This window comes from Megalobrama amblycephala, linkage group LG2, assembly GCF_018812025.1.
Source record: "Megalobrama amblycephala isolate DHTTF-2021 linkage group LG2, ASM1881202v1, whole genome shotgun sequence".
NCBI lineage: Eukaryota > Metazoa > Chordata > Actinopteri > Cypriniformes > Xenocyprididae > Megalobrama > Megalobrama amblycephala.
In genome coordinates, this window is record NC_063045.1 from 2,536,064 (window position 1) to 2,563,849 (window position 27,786).

A 27,786-nucleotide genomic window follows, 5' to 3' on the forward strand; every position below is an offset into this window, starting at 1 on the left:
CTGAAGAAGGCGATCCGCGAGCACAGAGAGACAAGACTCATGTTCTCGCAGTGAGAACATGAGGTCCCGGTGAGCGCAGCCTCTGCATGGGGCTTGCCCAGGCAGCTGACGCGCTCACTGTGCCCGTCGTCATGCAGAGGGGCTCTGCATGTGCCACAAGAGTGGCACAGCATTTGCAACAATGCTGCCATGAAAATGCCGTTTGAGGGCCGAGGAAGCTCTTTTAGAGCGGTATGAACCGCTAGGAAAAGCTCTTTTAGAGCGGTGATAAACCGCGGGAAAGATGCTCTTTTAGGCGCACCGGATGGCGGCAGAAGATGAGCTGGTAGGCGGCCGGAAGCGGGAAACTCGAGACGGCGCTCAAGGAGGCAGTCGATGAGGGCATCGGCGCTTTCTTCGCCCGGCGAGCTCAACAGTCCGCTGCGGGAGCCTCTTCAACGGCGGCGAGAGCTTCTTCCAGGCAAGCTTCTTCCAGGTGGCGAAGGCTTCAGCCGGAGATCAGCGAAGAGCGATGTGAAGTCGTTGCTGAAGGAGAGAGAACTGAAATCCTATGGCAATATAATCCCCGCCCATTTCGTGCGCTTTGTCGCCGTAGGCCGCACAGCTATGCCGCGCCGTCATTGGTTCAACAACTTGTCTATGAGTGAACCATAGACGATGCAGTTACACTGCGTTACACTGCGTAAAAAGGCTTCAGTAACGGGGAAAAGCAGACCTTTCCCCATACACAGTACGAGTGAAGTATCGAAAGGGAACTTAAGTTTAGACGGAAATATTTTTTGAGTAATATAATAATAGAGAGAAGTTTAGAAAATGTGTATTTTACCTGCTTATTTTTCGCTTCACGTCCACGAACAGCAGCAATCCTAACGGTCGAGTGATTCCAGTCAGCTCCGCTGCTCCACCGTGTGCTTTGAAGAGACTGTATCCTTGCGCCGGGTGGGAATTCCTTCATTTCGATATTTAAACTCTACATTGTTGAAATGTCTGCGTATTTCAACAAAGAATGTATGATTATATTATATTACGAGCTGATATTATGAAAAGAAATTCGTTACGAAACGAAACACTGAACGCAGCAGAACTACTTTGACAAGCGGAACAGTCAGAGTAGTGATTAAGTCCAATAAAAAAACGGAAATGTTATGTTATTTCACAGTTACATGTTTTTCCACATTATTTTACAGCGGATATTTAAATTTACATTATATTTCTGTGATTTTACAGAATATTCAAAATACAGAAAAAATCTATAAAATATTAATCAACATTTTATGTAAAATTACACATTATTCTGTAAAAATACAGAACATTTCTTTAAAAAAACAGAAATTTAATGTAATACTAAAATACATGCAATTCCCTGTAAATTTTATAGTGGAAAATAAATTACAGCAAATATCAGTAAAACAACAGGCATTTAAAAAAATGCAGACCATTACCTGTAAATTTACATTTATTTTTAACAGTATACATTATAGAAGTGTACTTTTTTCACCTGGGTAGTTGTTACTTTTAAGAGACAATAACTTTCAGATTTAAAACTTTGTTAGCGCTGTTACACACTACATGAAAGGTCATTTTCAAAAATCCATAATAGGGGCACCTTAAAACATCAAGAGTCAAACTGCCCAACTAAAGCAAATACTGATCACCATAATGTGACATCAAACCAAACTATTATTTTCAATTAATCATCAACATCTAAACCTCTGTTAATCTCAATACGAGCTTTTGTACACATTTGACAGAAATAAAGTCGATTGAGTTTGTAATAGGTGAAGCTGGTAATGCTGTTTGTGGAGTTGTTTAATAACGCTGAAGCCTGACATCAAACAAATGTTTAGACGTCAACCCAAATTTAATTATCAACCAAAATTTGACATCTGAGCGATGTTGGAGTCTACTTCCAGTAAAATGTCTAGCTTGGGTGATTTCACAGTGTGGCAATAGTATATGAGCACACAGTGAGTGTGCTGTGAGGTTACACTTTCAGTCAGATCATGACCTTACATTGTGACTGACCACATGCAGGGTGAGATCACTGTGAGACAAAGTGTTGACTATGATAATACTTACAAGATTGCCATCTTGAACGGTTTAGACACATCTCATTTCAGCGAGTTGTGTCATATACGGCAGTATTCAACAGGCTTCTACTATTCATGTTTACTTATTCATGTAAGACTTAAGAACCGGGGCCAAAAGCAAACTTTTTATTCAGGTGGTCAGAGTAAGGGTGGAAAATGTATTATGAAATTATTCATGAAATAATTATGAGTTCATTCTCACAAAAAAGACTGACATCGCAATACACTTTTATATAATTGTAACCCTTATTTTCTGCTGTGAACACTCCAGTCTCTTCGGCGTGGTTAACATAAATAAAACACGGGTTACAACGATGATAGTTCACGTTTCTTTCTTTAATCAGAATAAGAAGTATCGGCATAACAGCATGAACAGCTGCCTAACTCTTCGTACAACTTGCTTCCTCCCTTCTCTTCCCAAGTGCGCTCCCTTAAAGGGGCCGAGGCACAAAATAACTTCCCAACTAATATATAAATATAATTCTGCAGAAGACACTTGAAAATAAATGAAAACATTACTAAATCAATTATTAGTGTCTTCACAACCACATCAAAATTTATTTTTCTTTATTTTCCCTTTTTTAAATAAAACCATGAATTAACAAACTAAAATAAATAATGAATTAAACTGAAACTAAAATAAAATAATGAATTTAAGGTTACATAATTGTGTTCATGTTTTATAGTGTTTTGTTAAAGAGCTACTACTTTCTCCTGCTCACACTAATAACTGTCCCTCTTCAGCTGCTACTCCAACAACAACAACAACAACAACAACAACAACAACAAAACTGCCCTCTGCTTCAAATTCTTCTTCAGATCCTACTTCATCTGATCCAGGTTCTTCAGACTCTCACATAGTGCCGATCTCAGCTGCTTCTGCTGGATTTCTGTTGATTGTGGCTGCACTTGTGATCTTCTTCATCTACAGGAAACACAGAAAAACAGACCAGCAGGGCAAGTGTTACTTACTGTTGACACATCTGTAAAAATATATTAAGTATTATAATAAATGAGTTTATACTTTAATAATACACCTCAAATAAAAAGATTTTATATAATGAAAATGAATTTAGTTATTTCATGCTATTGATTTATCTCATCTGTTATTATTGTTGAAACAGTTGAGGCCCGTGAGGAAGAGGTAACCTACGCTGACACGACATTCGTCAAAAGAAAGGCACCGGTAAGATCGTGTCACATTTTTTGTCACAATTAGGACTAAAAAGACATGGACCGAGTTGTTTTTTTGGTATGAGTGTAAATGGATATGATTCCCTATAAAACTATTAGATTTAATTATTTGGGGTTACTAAAAAAAAACAGGTGACACAAACACTATTTCTACACCAGGCACAAATGTTGTCACATCATGCCACACCACAACAGCACGAGACTGAAAACGTTTCTCAATATGCATTATTGTGTTCTTGTGAAACGTCATCAGTCGCTGTCCACGTACTGTTCAAATTCAAAGTTCACATCTGTCATGTATGTTGATTGGTTAAAGAGTATTGGACATGCGCAGGGGGATAAGTCGGGAGGGGATGCTGAAGTTCAGTTGAGTAAAGGACGTGCAAGATAAAAACAAGTGTGTGTGGAACCCCTTTATTTTCATGACATGGTGTCAGAAGCTGGTCAATAAAGTGCAGCGTGAACCTTGCCGACAAAATGGCAAAGTTTAATCCTCCGGAGCGGTTTTCTTTCGAAAATCCCTCAGAATGGCCTGAATGGAAACAGCGATTTTGTCGCTTCAGAACCGCAACAAAACTTAACAAAGACGACGGCTCGGTACAGGTCAGTTCTCTAGTCTATGCAATGGGAAGCGAGGCAGAGAAGATATTGGCTTCCTTTAGCTTTGAAAATGAGGAGGATAAAGAGAAATTCGATGTTGTACTGGCGAAATTTGAGGAGTACTTCATCCAGAAACGCAATATAATACATGAGCGCGCATGTTTTTATCAGAGAAACCAGCTACCGGGGGAGAAAGCGGAGACGTACATTCGCTCACTGTATGAACTGGCCGCGAATTGCGAGTTCAGTGACAAAAGAGATGAGCACATTCCGTGACCGGCTGGTGGTTGGTATAAGGGACAAAAGACTTTCCCAAAAATTACAACTGATGCCTACATTGACGCTGTCAGAAGCAATACAACATGTAAGGCAGTCAGAAGATATTGCTGTGCAAGTTGGTTTGCAAACACGTGAAATGAGCAGCGAGCTCGTCCAACAAGTAACACACAGAATGCCCACTAGAGGGAGGGGGAGATACACACACAGACCACGGGGTGCAGCAGCAGCACAGAGCAGCACAGCCTGCTATGGGAATGCAAGGAATTGCAGTAGATGTGGTAAGAAACCCCCACGCAAAAGACGAAATATGCCCTGCAACAAAAAGTACATGTAATAAATGTAATAAGAAAGGACATTGGCAGAGGATGTGTAAAACAAAGACAGTGAGAGAAATTACGGAAGAAATGGAAAATGCATTGTTCCTGGGTGCTGTTAATGAGGAAACAAATGAAGAACATTGGACGGTTCAAGTGAAGATTGGTCAGACACCACTTAACTTCAAAATTGACACAGGAGCTGGATGCATGTGTGATAAGTGAGGAAACATTTGAACAGCTTGTGCCAAAGAAAGAACTGTACCCAGCAGTAATTTCACTCAGCACCCCAGGGGGCAAACTCAAATGCCTAGGTCAATTTCATGCAAAAATGACATATAAAGGCAAGTGTTACTCGTATCCAGTGTATGTACTTCCAGGAAGGGAAGCAAATAACCTGCTGAGCCGAGTGGCAGCCACAGAAATGGGGCTTGTAAAGCGAGTGAATGAAATAAAAGATGTGTTTCAGCAGAGTGGGAAAGCTGAAAACAGATCCAGTGAAGATAGTCTTAAAAGAAGGAGCTGAACCCTATGCAGTGAATGTATCACGCCGTGTACCTCTTCCTCTCCTACCCAAGGTGAAAGCTGAACTGAGCCGTATGGAGAAAGAAGGCATCATTGAGAAAGTAACTGAGCCAACCGAGTGGTGCGCTGCTATGGTTCCTGTCCTCAAGCCCAATGGAGATGTTCGGATCTGCGTCGACTTGAGGAAGCTAAATAATGCAGTGAAGAGAGAGAAGTTTGTTCTTCCTACAACAGAGGAAGTCATCTCTAAACTCACAGGTGCCAAGATATTTAGCTCACTGGACGCAGCCAGTGGATTTTACCAAATCCCTCTTGAGGAAAAGAGTAGCAGACTGACTACTTTTATCACCCCTTTTGACAGATACGCCTTCAAACGTCTTCCGTTTGGGATCACAAGCGCCCCAGAAATTTTTCAAAGAAAAATGACAAATAGAAGAGACATTGCAGGGGCTTGAGGGGGTGGCAATTTATATGGATGATGTTCTGGTTTTCGGAAAAACAGAGAAAGAACATGATGAGCAACTTGGAAAAGTCATGGAATCAGCTGGACTAAAATTGAACAAACAAAAATGCAGGTTCAGACAGAATCAGATTCGTTTCTTGGGTCACATCATTGATGCACAAGGGGTGAGGCCGGACCCTGGAAAAGTCGACATCATTGCTAACTTTCCGGTACCCCAAAATGTACATGAACTCAAGCGGTTCCTAGGAATGGTGAACTACTTAGGGAAATACATCCCTAATTTAGCCACTGTCGGGCAACCTATGTATGACCTCCTGAAAACCAAAGTGGTGTGGAACTGGGGTCCAAGTCAGGAGGCAGCCTTTCAGAAAGTGAAAAATGCCTTGATGTGCGCACCTGTTCTCACTTTCTTTGATGCCAGCAGACCCACTGCAGATGCAAGCAGCTACGGGGTGGGAGGCGTCCTCCTTCAAAAAGATGATGGTGAGTGGAGGCCAGTAGCATACTGTTCAAGGCGCCTAAGTGATGCTGAAACGAGGTATGCACAAATAGAGAAGGAGTGTTTGGCGGGGGTCTGGGCCTGTGAACGCTTTGAGAAATACCTGTACGGGCTAGACAGCTTCAGATTAATCACAGACCAGAAACCCCTCGTCCCACTCATCAACAGTAAAGACCTTGATAATGTTCCTCTCAGGTGCCAGAGGCTCTTAATGAGATTAATGCGGTACAGTTGCGTTGCAGAATATGCTCCTGGGAAGACACTGGCCGTAGCTGACGCACTATCAAGGGGCCCAGACCACACAGTGGAGAGCATGGACAGCCATAATGAGATAACTGCATATATTGCTTCTGTTGTCAATAACCTCCCTGCAACCTCACAGAAAATGGAGCGGATCAGAATGAACACAGAATCGGACAGCCAGCTGCAGTCAGTCCTGTGGTTCATTAGGAATGGCTGGCCAGAGTATATGGCAAACACACCTGAGGCCATCCAAGAGTATTTTCAGGTGAGAGGGGAGCTGTCTGAGTTTCAGGGCTTAGTCGTGAGAGGCAAACGTATAGTTATTCCTACCTGTATGAGGAAGGAAATCCTGGATAGAATCCATGATGGTCATCAAGGCCTACACAGGTGCCGTGAAAGAGCTTTCCAGGCTGTATGGTGGCCTAACATCTCACAGGACATTAAACAGCACGTGCAGGAGTGCTCATACTGCGTCGAGATGAGGGCAGCACAACGAAAGGAACCGTTGATTCCAAGTGAATTACCCAGTAGGCCCTGGGAGAAAATAGCCGTGGACCTGTGTGAATACAATAAATGTCATTATCTGGTTATATCAGATTATTACTCCAGATACATGGAGATCCTGTCACTTCCGGCTCCCTCTACCAGCCAAGTGATTGGAAAACTCAAAGCCACCTTTGCCCGTTTTGGGATTGCACGTGAGGTGAGAAGTGACAATGGCCCACAGTTTTCTAGTAAAGAATTCAGAGACTTCAGCTCTGAATTTGACTTCATTCATGTTACTTCAAGCCCACACTTCCCACAAAGCAATGGCCATGCAGAGAGGGCTGTACAAGCAGCCAAAAATATCTTGAGACAGAAAGACCCTCTGTTGGCTCTCATGTCTTATAGGGCCACCCCATCAGCATCCACTGGGTTCAGCCCAGCAGAACTACTAATGGGGAGGAGGATTAGAACCACACTCCCAACACTGGAAGAGAACCTGAAACCTGCCTGGCCAGAAGATGAAAAAGTCAGAAGTGCTGATTCCTTGGCAAAAGGAAAACAAACATTCTTCTACAATCGCCGAAATGGAGTGAGGAACTTGCCTGTACTAAGTCAAGGAGATGCTGTTCGTGTCAGAGTGGACGGACAAAAGGACTGGACCAACCAAGGGACCATTCAAGGTTCCTTTTCCATGCCAAGGTCGTATGTAGTGGAAACATCGGAAGGAAAACTCATTAGAAGAAACCGTCGTCACCTTCAGAAGGAGCACACTCCTTCTGCAATACCTGAATACACAGTGGACCCTGAAGGCATGGATCTTATGGATTCCAATGGAATAAGTACACATACCCAGACACAGGACATACCCACCTTGACACAAAATACACCTACACAGAGACATACTGATCTTACAGATACCACCTCATCAGAGCAGGTACAGCAGTCACAGTCAGCCACAGTAACCCGCTCAGGCAGAGTGTGTAAGCCTGTGCAGAGACTGAATTTGTAAACGGATTGTTGCTCTTCATAGCATAAATGGGACTGTAAAATCTTGAAAAAAAAAAAGTGGTCCAAAGTGAAAGTTCAAGTTCAGTATGTACATTGTTATGTATGTCTTGAAGAGAAATGCATGTTTATGCAAGCAATTTTATTATGTATTACCTTAAAGTGTCCTATTGAGAAAGTTACGTTATAGATGTGTTTTGCAATTATTATTATTTCTCTTAGTGGAAAAGCGCAGGAAAAGTTCAGTAAAGTTTCTTTATTGTAAAAAAAAAAAAAGGGGGAGATGTCATGTATATTGATTGGTTAAAGAGTATTGGACATGCGCAGGGGGATAAGTCGGGAGGGGATGCTGAAGTTCAGTTGAGTAAAGGATGTGCAAGATAAAAACAAGTGTGTGTGGACCCCCTTTATTTTCATTAAAACATCTAGCCAAGTACAGTTCAAATCCCCGGATGTGTTCTTGATCCGCCCCTTTTATCGAGGATGCATCTAGAGGTGACATGAGACAGCCAGATATCCCAGAACGCATCGTGGACCAACCAGTGAATATCAATAGCTGAGGAGAAAGCCTGTGTAATTTAAAAATGCTGCTGGTTTTCTGTCAGGTGTGAATGTAGTTGTTTAAAGCTCAAATCTGTGGTTTATTGATAAAGATAGTGCCTCTTTGAAAATCTGATCTGACATTTTCGGAGTTGCAAGATCCGGGCGATCACCAGACGCTCAGTGCTAATGTACCCTGCTAAGGACAGCCTTACCTTGACTAATCCTTCTGATGTTTGCCACTGGCTCAGATCCCAGATAGCAAGCAATGATCAAAATAATGTTAAATCAATGTCAATGTGTCAAAGTTAAAGGGATAGTTCACCCAAAAAAGAAAATTTGATGTTTATCTGCTTACCCCCAGCGCATCCAAGATGTAGGTGACTTTGTTTCTTCAGTCGAACACAAATTATGATTTTTAACTCCAACCGCTGCCGTCTGTCAGTCGTATAATAGCAGTAGATGGGAACTTCATCTATAAGAGTAAATAAAGCTTGCTTAGACAAATCCAAATTAAACCCTGCGGCTCGCGACGACACATTGATGTCCTAAGACACGAAACGATCGGTTTGTGTGAGAAACTGAACAGTATTTATATCATTTTTTACTTCTAATACACCACTATGTCCAACTCCGTTCATGACTCCTTTAGTGATGTCTGATCGCGCTCTGACAGCGGCAGTGATGTCTGACACTCATTGAAGTATATGCGCAAGACATCACTGCCGTTGTCAGAGCGCGATCAGACATCACTAAAGGAGTCATGAACGGAGTTGGACATAGTGGTGTATTAGAAGTAAAAAATGATATAAATACTGTTCAGTTTCTCACACAAACCGATCGTTTCGTGTCTTAGGACATCAATGTGTCGTCGCGAGCCGCAGGGTTTAATTTGGATTTGTCTAAGCAAGCTTTATTTACTCTTATAGATGAAGTTCCCATCTACTGCTATTATACGACTGACAGACGGCAGCGGTTGGAGTTAAAAATCATAATTTGTGTTCGACTGAAGAAACAAAGTCACCTACATCTTGGATGCGCTGGGGGGTAAGCAGATAAACATCAAATTTTCATTTTTGGGTGAACTATCCCTTTAACCTCACTGAATCAATATCACTTTTGCACCCGCAATTAATGTTGAATAAATATTGAAATTTCAAGAAAAAATCAATGGAAATGGCATTGAATCAATGTTACTCTGTTACAAAGAGCACAAACTCACACAAAAAGCCGAGAGTCAAACTGCCCAACTAAAGGAAACACTGATCACCAAAATGATGAACATTTTCAATAAAACATCAACATCTAAACCTGTTAATTCTCAAAAAGAGCTTCTGCTGAGATCTTGAGAGATTTATTGTCTTCTTTTATCTTCAGTTGATTTCAGGCTGTGTGGCTTTAAGTCAGTTGTAGTTTCATTTTCAGAGAGTTCAAGCATGATGTTGAACCAGCATCACATTCAATGACATTACCATTGATTTTTTGATGAAATTTCAACATTTTTTCAACATTAATTGCAGGTGCAAAACTGATATTGATTCAGTGTGGTTAACATTGACACATTAACATTGATTTAACATTATTTCGATCATTGCTTGCTATCTGGGATGTTTCTATAATGGTTAAATATAATTCATCTTGTGTATATCTAAAAAGTTATATTTTGGTCTCAAAAATCTATTATTTGTTCTAATGCAAATCGTTTTGGCTGAGGACAACAAATTGAACAAAAAACTTTTCAACAAATTGTTTGCTTGTTATTATTGCTTAATGCACACTATAAGCTTCTTATACATTAAAGGGTTAGTTCACCCAAAAATGAAAATGTTTTTCCACACCCGTAAGACCTTCGTTCATCTTCAGAACACAAATTAAAATGTCTTAGTGAGGCCTCCATTGACAGAAAGTTAATTTACATTTTCAATACCCAGAAAAGACATATTTAAAACAGATCATTTAAATTCATTGGTTCAACCTTAATATTATGAAGTGATGAGAATACTTTTTGTGCTACAAAAATAAATAAATAACGACTTTATTCAACAATATCTAGTGATGGCCGATTTCAAAACGCTACTTCATGAAGCTCTACGAATCTTTTGTTTCGAATCAGTGGTTCGTAGTGTGTATCAAACTGCCAAAGTCATGTGATTCCAGTAAACAAGGCTTTGTTACATCATAAGTATTTTGAAATTTCAATGGTTCACCACTGGGGGAGTGACTTTGGCAGTTTGATGTGTTTGAAGCTGCCTTTGCACCATTTCCGATATTCGCATGTTTGTCACATTTTGCTCTAGTGGCAATCCCAGCAGTGTCTTTGATGATACGTGTGTGCCTCAAGACTGTAAACCTTAGCAAACGTGCTTATAGGTTCGTGATTCAGTTGTGGTTAGTCATGATGATCTATGACATAAAACACACCAGTTTTTTTAAACCTTTATTGTGTCTTAAAAAAGGCGGTTGCTAATAAATAAAGGGACTACTTACTTTGGTGGGGACTTTAGACGTCATCATCACAAACAGGACATTTGGACAGCATTTCTCATGAAAAAGTGGATAAGTATTTATACACAGCACAGATCATAATCAGTGAGCATGTTTTTAAATAAAGTTTGTCAACACATTTTCAAAGATGGTTTTTATGAAGCAAGTATAACGCACAATATGGTGGAATAAGTCCCGCCTTCTGAATAAAAGAGCTGATGGCAAGTTGGTAGCCAACGATTCACTGTAGCTGCTGTTAGAAGTTCGGGTAACCATAGAAACAGTCTGCGTTCTGAGACGCACACTTAGAACTGCACATGCGCATTGGCTGGTTTAGCCTGTGACATGATATCATTGATATGCCTTGCAAATGAGTGACAGAAATCCGATAGCGCAAATTACTGTACCAAATTATTCCGCCACTAATTAGCTTATCTATATCCATAAACAAGGACATTACCTACTTACTATTAAAAAAAACAAAACATTTTTCTCTTCTTTTCTACATTTAACCACAAGCTTCTTTTTTTTTCTTTTTTTTTTTTACTAAACCTGCCAATGCTTGCTATCAGTATTGTTGGCTTAATGGCAACTTCTCTTTTGTGTTTTCTTTCAGAGTGTTAAACAGGAGGAAGATGTTGTGTACGCAGGTATCGTTACCAGAAGATAATCAAATTCTGTGCTAAGTTTCCTCATTAATGATCTTCTGTTCATAGTTAACAGGTTTACATGCACACTAGAAAGCCACTAGAAGACATGACTAGTAACAATAGTTTGAAGGTTTGGCAACCATTTCAAGAACATAACACAAAACTGCAAAAACCCTATACCAATTTCTTAAGTGCATGTAAACTCTGAACAACATTTTTACCTGTTCATTTTTTTTGTATATATGTGTGTTGTGTTAGATTATTTTTGTTGAGTCATTTTTTAATGATAATGATTGCTTAATGAGTTTTTCAGTTATACTAAATGTCAAAAGGTCAAACATAATCACATGCAGAAAAAGTTTAGCATCATGGGGCACTAAAAGTAAATTGAGCTCCTGTACATCATTTGAATTCTGGCCAAAAGCGCAATGTTTCATAAGCTATGTTTCCATTTAAAGTTGTGAATTTAACTTGTGTGTAAAATTAGAATATTTCATAAAACATTTGTAAATAAATCACTGTTTCCATACCATGTGTTTAAGAGAATAAAATCCTTCCTGGGAAACTTGCGCAAAGTATCAGCTTTTGCAACTGGGGAAGCCCGTAGCTTTTTCTTACATAATAAATGACTGACTTGCACCTCAGAGCATGCAGATGAAATGCAAACAAACGCTGTCATGTGATCTTGCGTTAAGATTCCTGATGGGAACTTGGGTAAAGTTGGTTTTATATTCGCACATTCGGACATCCGTATTCAATAGCCTTGTTAATCACACTACATTGGACATTCAGTGGACATTCACAAGTAAATATGCCATTAAAACAATACTTGCCTATTTTGATCGACTGTGAAAAATGTTGTAAGTTGACATTGTTGGTTGTCAATATCATGTCGCTGCTTAAAATTCGCAAACATTAATTTATTGCACATTTATTGGAAAGTCTGAATTTATCAGAAGTCTGAATGTGTGAATATAAAACCAACTTTACCCAAGTCTGATGGAGCACAATCGTGTGAGACAGTTATGGGAGGTGACGATACCAAATCATTTTGATAATGGACATTTCAAATGATTAAAATAACATTTTAGATAGTGTGCAATGAGATCGCTACACTGGTTAGTCCAATTAAACCAATCACGTGATCTGTTGAGCAGTGTCGCTGCTAGCCATTTTGGTGCCCTAAGCATAATTCCTTTATGATGCCCCTCACCCCGACCCCGAGAAAAAAGTTTGTTTTTGCCAGTTTAACTTTTTATTACCAAACATAACTCAATACCAATAACACACAATAGCAGCATCACAGTATAAAACTTAAGAATACTAAAAAGAGAATTTTTTATTGCAATTTAGCTTGCACCGAAGTTGTAAGTTATAATAACATAGTTTGCTAATGCTAACATTAACGTCAGCAAGTTCGAGGCGCATTACGATTAGCAGCAGCACGCACATGCAGCACATTTCCCGTATTTATGAATGATTAAACATGGACTTACCTGAAAGTGATCATCTCGCAGTTTCTTCTTCTTTCGTTTCTCAGCACCCGACTCCTGCTGTCTTTTCGGAGCCATGCTCAAATCTGTCAAACTGCGTCAGGCAGGCGCCCGCGCGAACAACCGGAACGGACCATCCGGCACGGGGGCAGGGGGGTACTTTCTAGACTAGACTAGAGCAATTATTAAATATCTTTCTTGTTCCCCCTTTTTTGTTACATATACATGGCTAACATGTGCGTAATATTTCTATAGGCTAATGAAATAATACCGGCATTTAAAAAAAAAAAATTCATTAGGCTATTTTTGGTGCCCCCTCATGCGCGTGGTGGGAGCGGCGGCGCTGCTGTTGAGGCAAAGTCACATGACTTTTTTTTGACGCGCATCAAGGAATTTATTGGGTAATGGTTTTTCCATCAAAGTTTATTTGCATGACTTGAATTTAAATATATGTCCCGTTCAACTAAGCGCATACAAGTTTTTTATGCACATTTTTAGAATTTATGTGCATCTTGATGTTTCCATCCAGTGTTTTTTATGCAATTTTCCAGAATTCTAATACAAATATAGTGGTGGATACCCACACAGCAAAAGGACTCCGTATCGGATCCACCACGGAGGTATCGCGCAGAGGTGGAAAGTCCAGGGCTCAGAAAGTAAAAGTCCTGACATATTTTTTTTCCACCCACTGAAGCGCTGTTAAAGTTAATGAGATAATTAAGTGATTAATTGAGTGATGATTGAGCATTATTGAAGACACCTGATGATAACAAGCAGAATCACCAAAGGAGAAAATCACAATTTTTAAGACACCATCACAGAGGTCAGGGTTTGTTTTAGTTGGGCTCTTGACCCTTGACTTTTTAACATTAGAATTTACTTGGGCAGTTTTAACTGCATTAAAACTAACCAGACAAGCAAAGTTAAAACATGATCAGGTGGTGTTGGTTATGTTTTCACATAATCATTATTTGATCTGAATCACTGATCTCATCTAGAGCCCAATCTCTGAGTTAGATTTACATTATTGATTACAGCAACACTGTGATTCTACAGCACAAGATCCAGTTGTTGTTTTTTTTTTCCAAAATAATTCAAAGGTTTCATCAAAAGTTCTTAGGAAAAAAAAACCCCTTCTTTAGACACACAGAGATCAAGAATCATCCTGTGAATCTCAACAGTGGTGGCCATCATAAAGCATGTTGCAATGCATTCTGGGTGCCACCAATCAAAACTCATCCACGGCTCCCATCATGCATTGCTGCATGAATAAATTATGAGCTTAATTGTTTTAGTAATTTTCTTTATTCTCACTATTTTATTTTTTGCTGTTTTTATGGGACTTTTTAGTAGCTTGTTTTCTAATGTTCAGAGTTGATCTGTTTATCAGAATATGTTGCTTGTCACCGTCGTTGAGATTCACAGGCTGATACTTGATGTCTGTGTGTGCCTTAAAAAAAAATTTCTTTTGTTTTATTCAGAACAACTTTTGTGAAACCCTTTAGATTATACTGATAAAGCGGATTTTGTGCTGTAATCAATAATGTAAATCTAACTCAGAGATTGGGCTCTAAATGAGTTCAGTGATTCAGATCAAATAATGATTATGTGAAAACATAACCAACGTTACCTGACCAGCTTTTCTCTTTGCTTGTCTGGCTGTTATAATTCAGTTAAAACTGCCCAAACAAATTCTAATATTAAAAAGTGAAGGGTCAAAAGCCCAACTAAAGCAAACCATGACCACTGTGATGGTGTCTTAAAAATTGTGATTTTCTCCTTTGGTGATTCTGCTTGTTATCATCAGGTGTCTTAAATAATGCTCAATCATCACTCAATTAATCGCTTATTTATCTCATTAATGCTTCAGTGGGTGGAAAAAAAAATATGGCAGGACTTTTACTTTCTGAGCCCTGGACTTTCCACCTCTGCCGCGAACGGACCCGTATCGCAGTCCACTTGCTCGCAGTGACGGATCCGCAACGAAGGCGGATCACGGACCCGCCTTGGCTCCGCGCTGCATCCGCTCCGCATCCGCGATTAAAACCTTACCTCCGCGGCGGGTCCGTTTGGGACCCGCAAATTGATACAACCGTTACAGTAAAGGCGCGTGCGCGTCCGCTGATCCGACATGGGTCCGCTCAGGATCCGCTGATTGACAGTAGAATTTATGGTGCCGCCCGGATGCGGATCTGATCCTCTGGGCGGCGTCAAAAACGGATGTGACAGTCACGCGGGTTTGGCGACTTGAATGCGGATCCGCCTAGGAGTCCCTTGCTGTGTGGGTAGATAGCTATAGAATACATACATATATATAGTAGATATATATGTTTTACTCTCTGTTTGTTCAGGAAAACCCAGCAGACTTTAAACAGCCACTTCATTTGTTTGAGAAAATTATTCTCCTCAGTTCATTCAGATAAAATGTTATTAGTTAAAAAGGTGATGGCCATTCTCAGGGTTAAATTAAAACTTCATTATGCCCCTTTCACAAGATGTAATATAAGTCTCTGGTGTCTCCAGAATGTGTCTGTGAAGTTTCAGCTCAAAATCCCCCACAGATCATTAATTATAGCTTGTCAAATTTGCCCCTATTTGGGTGTGAGCAAAAACACAAAGTTTTTGTGTGTCCCTTTAAATGCAAATGAGCTGCTGCTCCCGGCCCCCTTTCCAGAAGAGGGCGGAGCTTTAACAGCTCAACAACAACAAAGCTGGAGAATCTCACGCAGCCAAAATGAGGATTGTCAGTAACGGTGTTCAGCCTTACATTGTTCAAACCGGAGTCGACACTGATGGAGAGACTCAGGAAGAAGTTACAACTTTTAGAATGAAACTGGACGTTTCTGAATGGTTAGTAGAATTAAAGCGTTCACCGTGCTCTCCCAGCTAATAAGGTGCAATGACCTATATTTCAAATTAAGGATACAAAGAAGGTCTGCACTCCAAAAAGACTTTAATTGAAGTAACAGGAGAAAAGTAAATAAACGTTTCAGCTCTTCGCCTTCGTCAGTGTAAAAATTTCATTCACTCTCAATAATAATATAGAAAATGCACTCTAAATCCAGTGGTTAGTGGATAAATCACACACTTCAAAGACATTTGGGACATTAATTGTTTTCAATACAAGAATCAGGCATAGAGCCCATAGAAATGGCATCTATTCCACCAATTCATTGCCAAATTTACTTAAATGAATGAACATGCATTTCCCCAGTACATTTTGTGTATTATTATTGTTTTTTGAATATTGTATAGTGTTATGCATGCCAATCACAGAACTATTAGATAACGTAGCCCAACTAGGTGGTGTTTAATATCAAAATACTCCTTTTTAATGACTCAGACTTTGGTGGACATCACCATCTCATAGAATGCACTGTTATATTTATCAGAGTATAAATGGACACAAACTGCCAGCTTACTTCCCTTATGCAAATTAGTTCAATTTCAAACAAAGGAACTTTCTCATTTTCGCTTTCTCATTCACAAAACAGTCTGGAATAAAACGATTTGCACAGACATAAATACATTTAGGTAGATTTTGGGGTGCATTGAGTCGCTCAGACTGACGCATAACCTGATATTGCTGAGTTCAACATGTTCCTGAGTCAACATTTTTGCTGATCCTGGAACAACATTCAAATCAACCAATCAGATTTGAGGGACAAGTTTACAGATTATGTCAAGTTTAGGCTTAAAATCATGAATTGGTGCTTCTACATCAGTGTTATTCATCTATCATTTCCCTCTGATTTTTGGGATAACTTATGGGTAGTGTTAGGTTTAGGGGTAGGAATAGGGTTAAGACTACATTTTCAGACTAGAATGTTGTTCCAGGATCAACAAAATATGTTGACCCAGGAACGCATCTAACTCAGCAATATCAGGACGTGCCAGACTGACAGAGAAGAAACTAGGTCACGGACTAAACCAAAAACACAATGAATGGGGGAGACACCGACCGAACATGTGACAGATACATCTTAGCAGCAGACAGATTATATTGGTGCCTGTATACAGTATTGCAAATAGAATCATACCACAGAAGGCCTCATTTTATCTGGAAAGAAATGATGTGTCATGTGTTGGGTAGAGAGATTGTGCATGAGAATACAGTCCGTGTAACGCTTCACAATTAAATTTTCAGACCAAACAATGCAAATGCAAAAATGAAAAATTGAAACCAGACATTCATTTTTCTTGTTTTCGGTTACATCATCAATGGATATTTTACAATTATCCAATTTTGGCATAAACAAGTTCACCTGCGTCAAATCATCCAATTAGCATTTTAAGTCCATCTCTCTATAGCACCGCTTTGATGAACTAATAACATATATTTTCATATCTGTCATATTTCAAATTCATCCCATGTCCAAAACTCAGGGTGTTGTCTACAACAAAAGTTATGACTGCTGCATATTTACATTGGCTATTGCACTTTTTTAATTCAATGTTCGCTGCCCAGTGCGTTGAGCAGCTTCGCTAGATTTTTATAGTTGGTCACTTCAATAAAACAGGCATTGTGCCAACGTTGTAAAATGGGGGTAATCGTGTGCAGCTGCAAAGTAAATTAATATTTCGTGAGAAAGACATAAAATGTAGAATAAACGCGTTAAGAATCCGTAGAGCTGTAGAGCGAGGGACTTTTATTCTGTTGAGCTGAACCGACGAACCACTGATGACGACATGGTTTGACATCTGGTTGACCAATCAGCGGAAAGAGGCGTTTCATTCCCGCCCACATGTAGAGATCGAATATTCAGACTGCTTATTTGTTTCCTACCCCAGAACGAAAAAAGAAAAATCAAGCCAGTTTTTTCTTTTTTCGTTTTCATTTTAAAAATGAAAAACGAAAAAAAGTGTGGTTTTCTCATTTCTCATTTTTTTTATTTAAAAGTCCCTCGCTCTACAGCTGTACTGATTCTTAACGCGTTTATTATACATTTAATCTCTTTCTCATGATGAAATATTAATTTACTTTGCAGCTGCACACAATTACTCCCATTCTACAACGTTGGCACAATGCCTGTTTTATTGAAGTGACCAACTATAAAAATCTAGCGAAGATGCTCAACGCACTGGGCAGCGAATTAAAAAGTGCAAATCATAGCTTATCGATGTAAATATGCAGCAGTCATAACTTTTGTTGTAGACAACACCCTGAGTTTTGGACACTGGATGAATTTGAAATAAGACAAATATGAAAATATTTTACATGTTATTAGTTCATCAAAGCGGTGCTATAGAGAGATGGACTTAAAATGTGAATTGGATGATTTGATGATGGAGGTGAACTTGTTTATGCCAATTTGAAATAGGCTATCACACATTTAAAAAAGTAAAATAAATAAATAAAGGGAAAAATGTTAAAACAGTGTTAAAAATAACAATTATAGTGCTCTCTTAAGAAGATATCAATTATATTTTATCAATATTAGGCTATATATCAAAACCCTGTAATAACACTAACAATACTGAGATAAAGAATGTTTTTATAGCCTATTTATTGTCATCTGTCTGTGTCAGAAATTAACTGTAGAAATCAACTAATTGATTTAATTGATTAATTGATTTCTAGGGGATTTTAGGATTTTTTTCCTAATCTTATTAAATATGTAGCCTATGCTTTTTAATGTTAAATTCTTTGTCATTTAAATTACAATAGTATGACGCTATAGGTTGTTACCAGTTAAATCAGTATCAACCAAAGGCTTGCAGAGGTGTCAATGAAGCACCACCTGAAGTTGCTTTTAGATTTATGAGTTGTTAGATTGCTCAGAGAGGGCAGTATATGTGTAGGAATTACAATTGAATACAGAAAATTTTAAATTACAAAATGAAACGATAACTGGATCATGAAATTAATGTCGCCAGTAGGTGTCAGCAAGTCATTAATGATTATTTAATGATGATTTATTTAAGCGATTCCTTCAAAACGCTGATTCATTCAAGAATATATAAACAGAGGTGGGTAATCCAGGGGTCAAAGAGTAAAAGTCCTACCATATTTTTATCTCATCCACTGAAGCATTAATGAGATAAATAAGTGATTAATTGAGTGATGATTGAGCATTATTGAAGACACCTGATGATAACAAGCAGAATCACCAAAGGAGAAAATCACAATTTTTAAGTTACCATCATCGAGGTCAGGGTTTGTTTTAGTTGAGCTCTTGACCCTTGACTTTTTAATATTAGATTTTGTTTGGGCAGTTTTAACTGCATTAAAACCAACCAGAAAAGCAAAGTTAAAAGATGATTTGAGGTGTTGGTTATGTTTTTACATAATCATTATTTGATCTGAATCACTGAACTCATCTAGAGCCCAATCTCTGAGTTAGATTTACATTATTGATTACAGCAGCACTGTGATTCTACAGCACAAGATCAGCTTTATCAATACAATTTTTTTTTTTTTTTTAGAGTTCTGATTTTAAAAAAAAGCGCTCATTTAAACACACAGACATCAAGAATCATCCTGTGAATCTCAACAGTGGCGGCCATCATAAAGCATGTTGCAGTGCATTCTGGGAGCCACCAATCAAAATTCATCCATGCCTCCCATCATGCATTGCTGCATGAATAAATTATGAGCTGAATTGTCTTGGTAATTTTCTTTATTCTCACTATTAAAATTTTGCTGTTTTTCTGTGACTTTTTAGTAGCTTGTTTTTTAATGTTCAGAGTTGATCCGTTGATCAGAATATGTTGCATGTCACCGTTGTTGAGATTCACAGGCTGATACTTGATGTCTGTGTTTGCCTAAAATACATATATTTTTTGTGATAAGGACAACTTTTTAAAAAAAAAAAGAATTATGTATTGATAAAGTTGATCTTTTGCTGTAATCAATAATGTAAATCTAACTCAGAGATTGGGCTCTAAATGAGTTCAGTGATTCAGATCAAATAATGATTATGTGAAAACATAACCAACATCACCTGGCCATCTTTTAACTTTGCTTGTCTGGTTGATTTTAATGCAGTTAAAACTACCCAAAGAAAATTTTATATTAAAAAGTCAAGGGTCAAGAGCTCAACTAAAACAAACCCTGACCTCGATGATGGTAACTTAAAAATTGTGATTTTCTCCTTTAGTGATTCTGCTTGTTATCATCAGGTGTCTTCAATAATGCTCAATCATCACTCAATTAATCACTTATTTATCTCATTAATGCTTCAGTGGGTGGAATAAAAATATGGCAGGACTTTTACTTTCTGACCCCTGGATTACCCACCTCTGATTATTAGTCTTGTTAAAATCAACAAATTAATTCAGTGAATGAATGTAAATAATATCATCACTGCTGTACCTGCACATGTGTGACAGAGGTGAGTGATGTCCAGATGTTGAGTCTGGTTGCTGATGGGATTGTTCAGCACACAGCTGTAGGTGTTTTTATCCTGATATTCCACCTCCAGAGGTAGAGAGAGACTGATGCTGAGATCAGACACACTGATGCTGGACAATAAACTGTTTCCTTTGTACCAGGAGAGAGTCACATGACTCACATTCACAGCTGAACACACCAATGAACATGATGATGATGATGATGAAGAACATTGTGAAGAGTTACTGCTGATGACAGGAACAGGCAGACGAGCTGAAAAACATGAAAAAAGATCAGAAAGTGTTTATTGCAGCATCAGTCAGTGATCTTCACTCCACTCTAGACATTTTTAAATATTATTGTTTACACACATGGACAAATATCAGAGAGAAAAATGATTCATCATGATTCATTCATTCATGAAACTCTTGATCAGTCTCTTTCTCACACTGTTGGTCAGTAGTTGATAAACTCCAGCATGTTTCATTGTGATGTTTGTGATGGTCAGAGATCCAGTTTGATGATCTGCATTCAGTGTTTCTGAATCTCCCATCATATAAAATGATTGACATTGATTTAATCTATTAAAGTGTTTTCAGCTCCAAACCTCTACTAAACATCATCCTTCATTTCAGTAAGATCAGAGTTTAGAGTGACTGAATCTCCCTCCATCACTGACACTGACTTCAGTTCATCATCAGCAAACACTCCTGAAGAACAGCCCATCCAGACTCTGAGCCGGATCCGTTTACAAACCGCCAAATCCGCGTTACTGTCACATCCATTTCACTGATCTAATACAGATCTAATCCAGGCCCGGAGATTCAGTGGGCGGGAACAACAGTCACAAACACAGATTTACTTTCCGTATTCTTCAAAAAGCTTACGCTGTGAATTTCGTTTTTTTCCATAAGTAGAATAGGGAAGGTGTAGGACATACAGCGTAAGCTTTTTGAAGAATACGGAAAGCAGAAGCACGTGCAAGGCGATCATTTGTGTATTTAAAGCATACACAGTTGTCTTTTTGTAGAAAATGACCTAAAACAAAATATTAATACTTTTAGTTTGAAACTCCCCCAAATGAATGAAACGTGTTTATCTGCAAGGTCAAAGTATTAATATGCAAATTATGCATAAAGAGATGCATATGCAGATGAGCATCAATATTATATTTCACATACACATAGTATAATATGATATACAGTATATTGATATTTCACATTCACATAGATCTCACAGAGATTTTTTTCCTGTCAAACATTAGCGTTCACTAATTCTGCACTTTATTTCACAGTAAAGCTGTTTCTCATAAAGAGTAAGTTGAACTATGGGCGTTCTTTCACCCACACACTATTCGTGGCTCAAGACATACAAACACAAACTCACATTAACCACAAACGTCCAGTTTTAAAACACTTTCTCATGCACATGTTCTCTACCCAACAGATGAAAACTACATTCACATTATATATCTGAAGATGAAGCCTTCTGTAGATTGAGCCTATAGAAACAATACTGTAAAAATACAGTAAAAACATTACAAAATTAAACATTCTTGCTAACAAGGACAGTAAATCTCTAGCATCAGTCACATGTGTGTCTCTTGAGGTCAGGGCAGTGAGGTTTACACACTCAGATCTTATAGCTTGTCTCCGTTACACGTTAAACCTGCAGCTAAATGAATACATTCTGTCTAGTGAGTTTGTAGTGAGATTAGCACATTATTGATCTGATTGACTGTGAGCTCATACAGCTTTTCTGGGGGATTGTATTGACTAGATCCTGAGCTCAATAAGGGGAACAGACACACAAGAACAGCCACTGAGTCTCAAGAGCTTCTGGAAGATGTTTGTCTTCAGCTTCTTCATTAAATCTCAGCAGATCAGGTGAAGATGGGAACTAAATATTCCTTTCACACTCATTTAAAGTTTAAAGACACGTGCTGCACCATCTTTTCTCACAACTAACTTCACTTTTCCTTCGTTATAAATCAAAGAACGACTTTAAATCTTAGATTTCAAACCCTGGAGCTCTTCATCCGACTGGTCGTGTCAAATTAGTTATATTCCTCTCACAGCAAGAACTGTCAGATCTGTCTCAGTTCATGAAACTCTTGTGTGGAGATGGTTTAGGCACTTCGGTATGTTTGAATGACATTCATTTAGTGTGAGCTTTATGAGTTTGACATAAAAATTATTACAGAATGAAAAAGTAGCGTGAATTTTCAGAGGAATTACAGCAGAAATAAGAGGCCTGTTTCATTGTCAGGCATTTGACATGAAATTACAGTGTCAGTGAGAGATGTGTCAAAGAGGTTGAAAAAAATTCCCATAACTCTTTTTTTTAATGAAGAATTATGTCAATAAATATGCAGAATCTGTAATGTAATATAATAGTGTAGTTGTGTACTCACCATAGACAGTAACATTGAATCTGTATTTATACGATGAGCTCCTGCTGCTGATCTCAGCTTCATAATCTCCAGCATGTTCAGGTCTGATGTTTGTGATGGTCAGAGATCCAGTTTTAATGTCCAGCTTCAGTCTGTCTCTGAATCTCTCAATAAAATCATCAGGGATGATGCTGGTCAATACAGTGATTCTAGCTATTAGAATCCTGTTAGTTCCGAACATCCACCTTATCTCATCACCTGTCTGTATTTCAGTATCAGTCTGTAGAGTGACTGAATCTCCCTCCATCACTGACACTGACTTCAGTTCATCAGCAAACACTCCTGAAGAACAGTTTCTCAGTGAAGAAGTAAATATATTTTTATTGATTAATGGTGGAAGTTGAAGTTCATTAGAGCGTCACTCAAATAACATGCAACTGTTAAAGCAACATAAACTTGTCCATAACTTACCAACCAGACAGAGACAGCAAAAAAATGTGTGAAACATTTTCTTCATCAATTCAGTGGTCTGAAATAGTTTCAGAAATCCTGTGAGTGTCTGCAGTAAAGATGTGTGGAGAACAAGCTGCTGACAGTGTTAACTATTTACTAACTTCCTCCAGACCAGTGGTTCTCAACCGGTGGGGCGCGAGTGGCTACTGGATGGGAGGAAAAAAACCTGAAAAAAAAATTTGCAAAATTTTTTTATCACTTAACTACTGTCATAAAAAGTTATAGTTTTGTATATACATAACTCCTGAATAAAAATTAAAATGTGTTTGGACTGATTAAAAAAAAAAAAGTTTTGAACAAATTTGATTGGTTTGTCGATAGTGAGCGCAAATGCAGGTGATAAGCGGTTTTATTAAGCGAGTCATTGAGTCGTTCATTCGCGATTCGTTCAAACGGCCGATTCATCAAGAATGAGACAGATGTTTGTGAATGGGTCATTGAATCTTTGACTCAAACGATTTGTTCAAAACACTGAATCATTCAAAACACGATTGAGTGTTGCTGTGAAATGCGCTATGTTTGTTTGGATTCATCGGATCTATTTTCGCTGCTAAAATAGACCAAAACAGTCATTATTTCGTCTAAAATGTAAGTGACTTAATATATTAACTTGTTTGTTGAACTGTCATATCAGTGTCACATTTTCAATCGTGAGGTGATGGTAAATTAAGTGATGGTCATTTGTCAGCTCTCTTGATCGTCAGGTCGTGTGATGTATGTTGCTGAACTGTATTCAAATGTTATAAATATAAAAACACCACATTTTGAAATTTAACTGCCGTATGTCAGTTTAGTTTATTTGTGTGCTGCGGATCCAGATCTTGGAAAACGGCGCTCATTTGTTTGATTTCTCCTGCGCAAGCCTCAAAAGTTTACCCACACAGCAAGGGACTCCTAGGCGGATCCGCATTCAAGTCGCCAAACCCGCTTGACTGTCACATCCGTTTTGACGCCGCCCAGAGGATCAGATCCGCATCCGGGCGGCACCATAAATTGTACTGTCAATCAGCGGATCCTGAGCGGACCCATGTCGGATCCGCGGACGCGCACGCGCCTTTACTGTAACGGTTGTATCAATTTGCGGGTCCCAAACGGACCCGCCGCGGAGGTAAGGTTTTAATCGCGGATGCGGAGCGGATGCAGCGCGGAGCCAAGGCGGGTCCGTGATCCGCCTTCGTTGCGGATCCGTCACTGCGAGCAAGTGGACTCCGATACGGGTCCGTTCGCGGCAGAGGTGGAAAGTCCAGGGCTCAGAAAGTAAAAGTCCTGCCATATTTTTTTTTCCACCCACTGAAGCATTAATGAGATAAATAAGTGATTAATTGAGTGATGATTGAGCATTATTGAAGACACCTGATGATAACAAGCAGAATCACCAAAGGAGAAAATCACAATTTTTAAGACACCATCACAGAGGTCATGGTTTGCTTTAGTTGGGCTCTTGACCCTTCACTTTTTAATATTAGAATTTGTTTGGGCAGTTTTAACTGAATTATAACAGCCAAACAAGCAAAGAGAAAAGCTGGTCAGGTAACGTTGGTTATGTTTTCACATAATCATTATTTGATCTGAATCACTGAACTCATTTAGAGCCCAATCTCTGAGTTAGATTTACATGATTGATTACAGCACAAAATCAGCTTTATCAGTATAATCCAAAGGGTTTCACAAAAGTTGTTCTGAATAAAACAAAAGAAAATTTCTTTCAGGCACACACAGACATCAAGTATCAGCCTGTGAATCTCAACAACGGTGACAAGCAACATATTCTGATAAACAGATCAACTCTGAACATTAGAAAACAAGCTACTAAAAAGTCCCATAAAAACAGCAAAAAACAAAATAGTGAGAATAAAGAAAATTACTAAAAGAATTAAGCTCATAATTTATTCATGCAGCAATGCATGATGGGAGCCGTGGATGAATTTTGATTGGTGGCACCCAGAATGCACTGCAACATGCTTTATGATGGCCACCACTGTTGAGATTCACAGGATGATTCTTGATCTCTGTGTGTCTAAATGAGGGCTTTTTTCCTAAGAACTTTTGATGAAACCTTTGAATTATTTTGAAAAAAAAAAAAAAAAAAATGGATCTTGTGCTGTAGAATCACAGTGCTGCTGTAATCAATAACGTAAATCTAACTCAGAGATTGGGCTCTAGATGAGTTCAGTGATTCAGATCAAATAATGATTATGTGAAAACATAACCAACACCTGATCATGTTTTAACTTTGCTTGTCTGGTTAGTTTTAATGCAGTTAAAACTGCCCAAGTAAATTCTAATGTTAAAAAGTCAAGGGTCAAGAGCTCAACTAAAGCAAACCATGACCTCTGTGATGGTGTCTTAAAAATTGTGATTTTCTCCTTTGGTGATTCTGCTTGTTATCATCAGGTGTCTTCAATAATGCTCAATCATCACTCAATTAATCACTTAATTATCTCATTAACTTTAACACTGCTTCAGTGGGTGGAAAAAAAATATGTCAGGACTTTTACTTTCTGAGCCCTGGACTTTCACTTTCTGAGCCCTGGACTTTCCACCTCTGCGCGATACCTCCGTGGTGGATCCGATACGGAGTCCTTTTGCTGTGTGGGTAAGGTCCTTGCACCTGACTGAGTCCGAAACTGTCGTATTCGTTTTTTCATATTCGTCATTTTGTGGATCAATTGTCAAAAACCCCTCAAAATATTTGCTACGGATGCGAAAAATGCCGAAAATCGGACCAAACGTATAAAACGTGAGGTCGTATTTACCCAGCAGGCACCGGACGTCAATATAACGTCAGATTGACGTTGGACCACTACGTCGGATAGACGTTGCATTTTGGTTGAAAATGAAAATCTGGTTGACGTCATAACCAAACGTCAGACTGACATCAATCTCCAACGTTGGTATTACATTGTCGGTGCGTTCCAAACGGGATATATCGCCCTCCGAAGGGCACTTCGGAGTGAAAATAATCATGGCCGCCATGTTGAAGCGTCGTTCCAAACCGAAGTGCTCAAAACTGGCCACTTCAAAGGGCCCTTCGGAATGAAGGATTTCGAAGGGTACAACTGATGGACACTTCGGGCCCCCATGATCCTTTGCACAGGGAAGTTGTTTGACGTCACAGAATGGGTACAGGAGGTTAGGAGTTAGATTTTGAGTATAAATATATTTTTCTATACTACTGTAATATTTAGACTTATATTTGGTACATTATTATGGTCAAAACGACATTGTACTTCAACAAAAATACTTTACAGCTCCCTTTTTCAGTCCATTCAAATGTTTAAAATACATACAATATAGGCTACATGGTGCGATAAACCTAAAATAAATAAATAAATAAACTAACATTAAACAAAGGGTGCAGCTTGCACAATCTACTCCTCTTTGATTGTCTCGTTATGATGACGCAGAAGTGCGTTCCAAAAGAAGAGTTTTGTTGACCCCTACACCCTTCATCCCTTCGAAGCTCTCACTCCGGAGGGTAAACCCTCTGAAGGGATTAGGGCATAGGGATGAGCCCTTCCGAATGGAACGCAGGGTGTATTTTGGTTGAAAATGAAAATCTGGTTGACGTCATAACCAAACGTCAGACTGACGCCAATCTCCAACGTTGGTCAGACGTTGCATTTTGGTTGAAAATTTAAATCGGGTTGATGTCAGAACCAAACGTCAGACTAACATCAATCTCCTACATCGGAGACATTGCGCTTTGATGGAAAATAAAATCAAAATTGGTATCTGTCAAAAACCAACAACAAATTGTCAAGCTGTCAAATTCCAACTTTAAAGAAAGATATGGTTAGTATGGATTTTGTTGGCATGACATTAAACCTTCAATTTTGTTGTAAAATAAAAATCAACATTCAGAGAGAAAAAAACAACAACAAAAACATACCAAGAAACTCTAACAATAAGATCAGAGAGAGATCAAGATCCAATGTGAGACTACACCAAATTATTAAATTTTAAGACATTAGCAAAAAGAATAGTTTAATTTAATTTGAAAATGGAATTTACAAATGTTTGGTGGTTTTATCAGAAAAATGACAAAGAGATAAACTGGATTATAACAAATATGATTTATTTATTTGTTTTATTATTAACATTATTGGAACAGAACATTTTCAAAATAATTTAATTTTAACACCAACCTTATTGGAAATGAATATTTTTCAAAACATTAACATCAGTTTTATTCACAGCTTTTTTTCCTGCCACCTCCACCCACCTTGTCTGGGGCATATTTTAAACAAAAGGCGATGGCCGCTGCAATATTTGCCTCCGTCTCTTTTGATGTTTTCTGGACACTCTCTGTAAGAAACAGAGGTGGACATTCCAGGGGTCAGAAAGTAAAAGTCCTGCCATATTTTATTCCACCCACTGAAGCATTAATGAGATAAATAAGTGATTAATTGAGTGATGATTGAGCATTATTGAAGACACCTGATGATAACAAGCAGAATCACCAAAGGAGAAAATCACAATTTTAAAGTTACCATCATCGAGGTCAGGGTTTGTTTTAGTTGAGCTCTTGACCCTTGCCTTTTTAGTATTAGATTTTGTTTAGGCAGTTTTAACTGCATTAAAACTAACCAGACAAGCAAAGTTAAAAGATGATCAAGTGTTGTTGGTTATGTTTTCACATAATTATTATTTGATCTGAATCACCGAACTCATTTAGAGCTC

At 38.6% G+C, this 27,786-nt stretch overlaps 2 protein-coding genes across 2 annotated transcripts in view; one reads left to right on the plus strand and one right to left on the minus strand.

Moving 5' to 3' along the window:
- The first annotated feature begins 375 nt into the window (after positions 1-375).
- On the plus strand, positions 376-11,937 carry LOC125263448. The gene is made up of 4 exons (XM_048182434.1): positions 376-591; positions 2,777-3,047; positions 3,215-3,276; positions 11,339-11,937. Exons 1-4 carry the CDS (start codon positions 376-378, stop codon positions 11,390-11,392), a joined length of 603 nt encoding a protein of 200 aa, XP_048038391.1. The 3' UTR covers positions 11,393-11,937.
- An 8,186-nt stretch (positions 11,938-20,123) lies between these two features.
- The window catches only part of LOC125263165, a 71,338-nt gene continuing 63,675 nt past the window's right edge, over positions 20,124-27,786 (minus strand). Inside the window, exon 7 of the mRNA XM_048182083.1 lies at positions 20,124-20,471. Within this exon, the coding sequence (XP_048038040.1) occupies positions 20,143-20,471 (329 nt within the window). The 3' untranslated portion in view covers positions 20,124-20,142. The remainder of the gene's footprint in view (positions 20,472-27,786) is intronic.

Excerpts from the sequence above, each read along its gene's own strand:
- LOC125263448 (XM_048182434.1), top strand. The coding sequence starts at position 376 with ATGAGGGCATCGGCGCTTTCTTCGCCCGGCGAGCTCAACAGTCCGCTG. Across the intron at positions 3,048-3,214 it reads CAGAAAAACAGACCAGCAGG|TTGAGGCCCGTGAGGAAGAG; the intron begins GCAAGTGTTACT and ends TTGTTGAAACAG. Across the intron at positions 3,277-11,338 it reads TCGTCAAAAGAAAGGCACCG|AGTGTTAAACAGGAGGAAGA; the intron begins GTAAGATCGTGT and ends GTTTTCTTTCAG.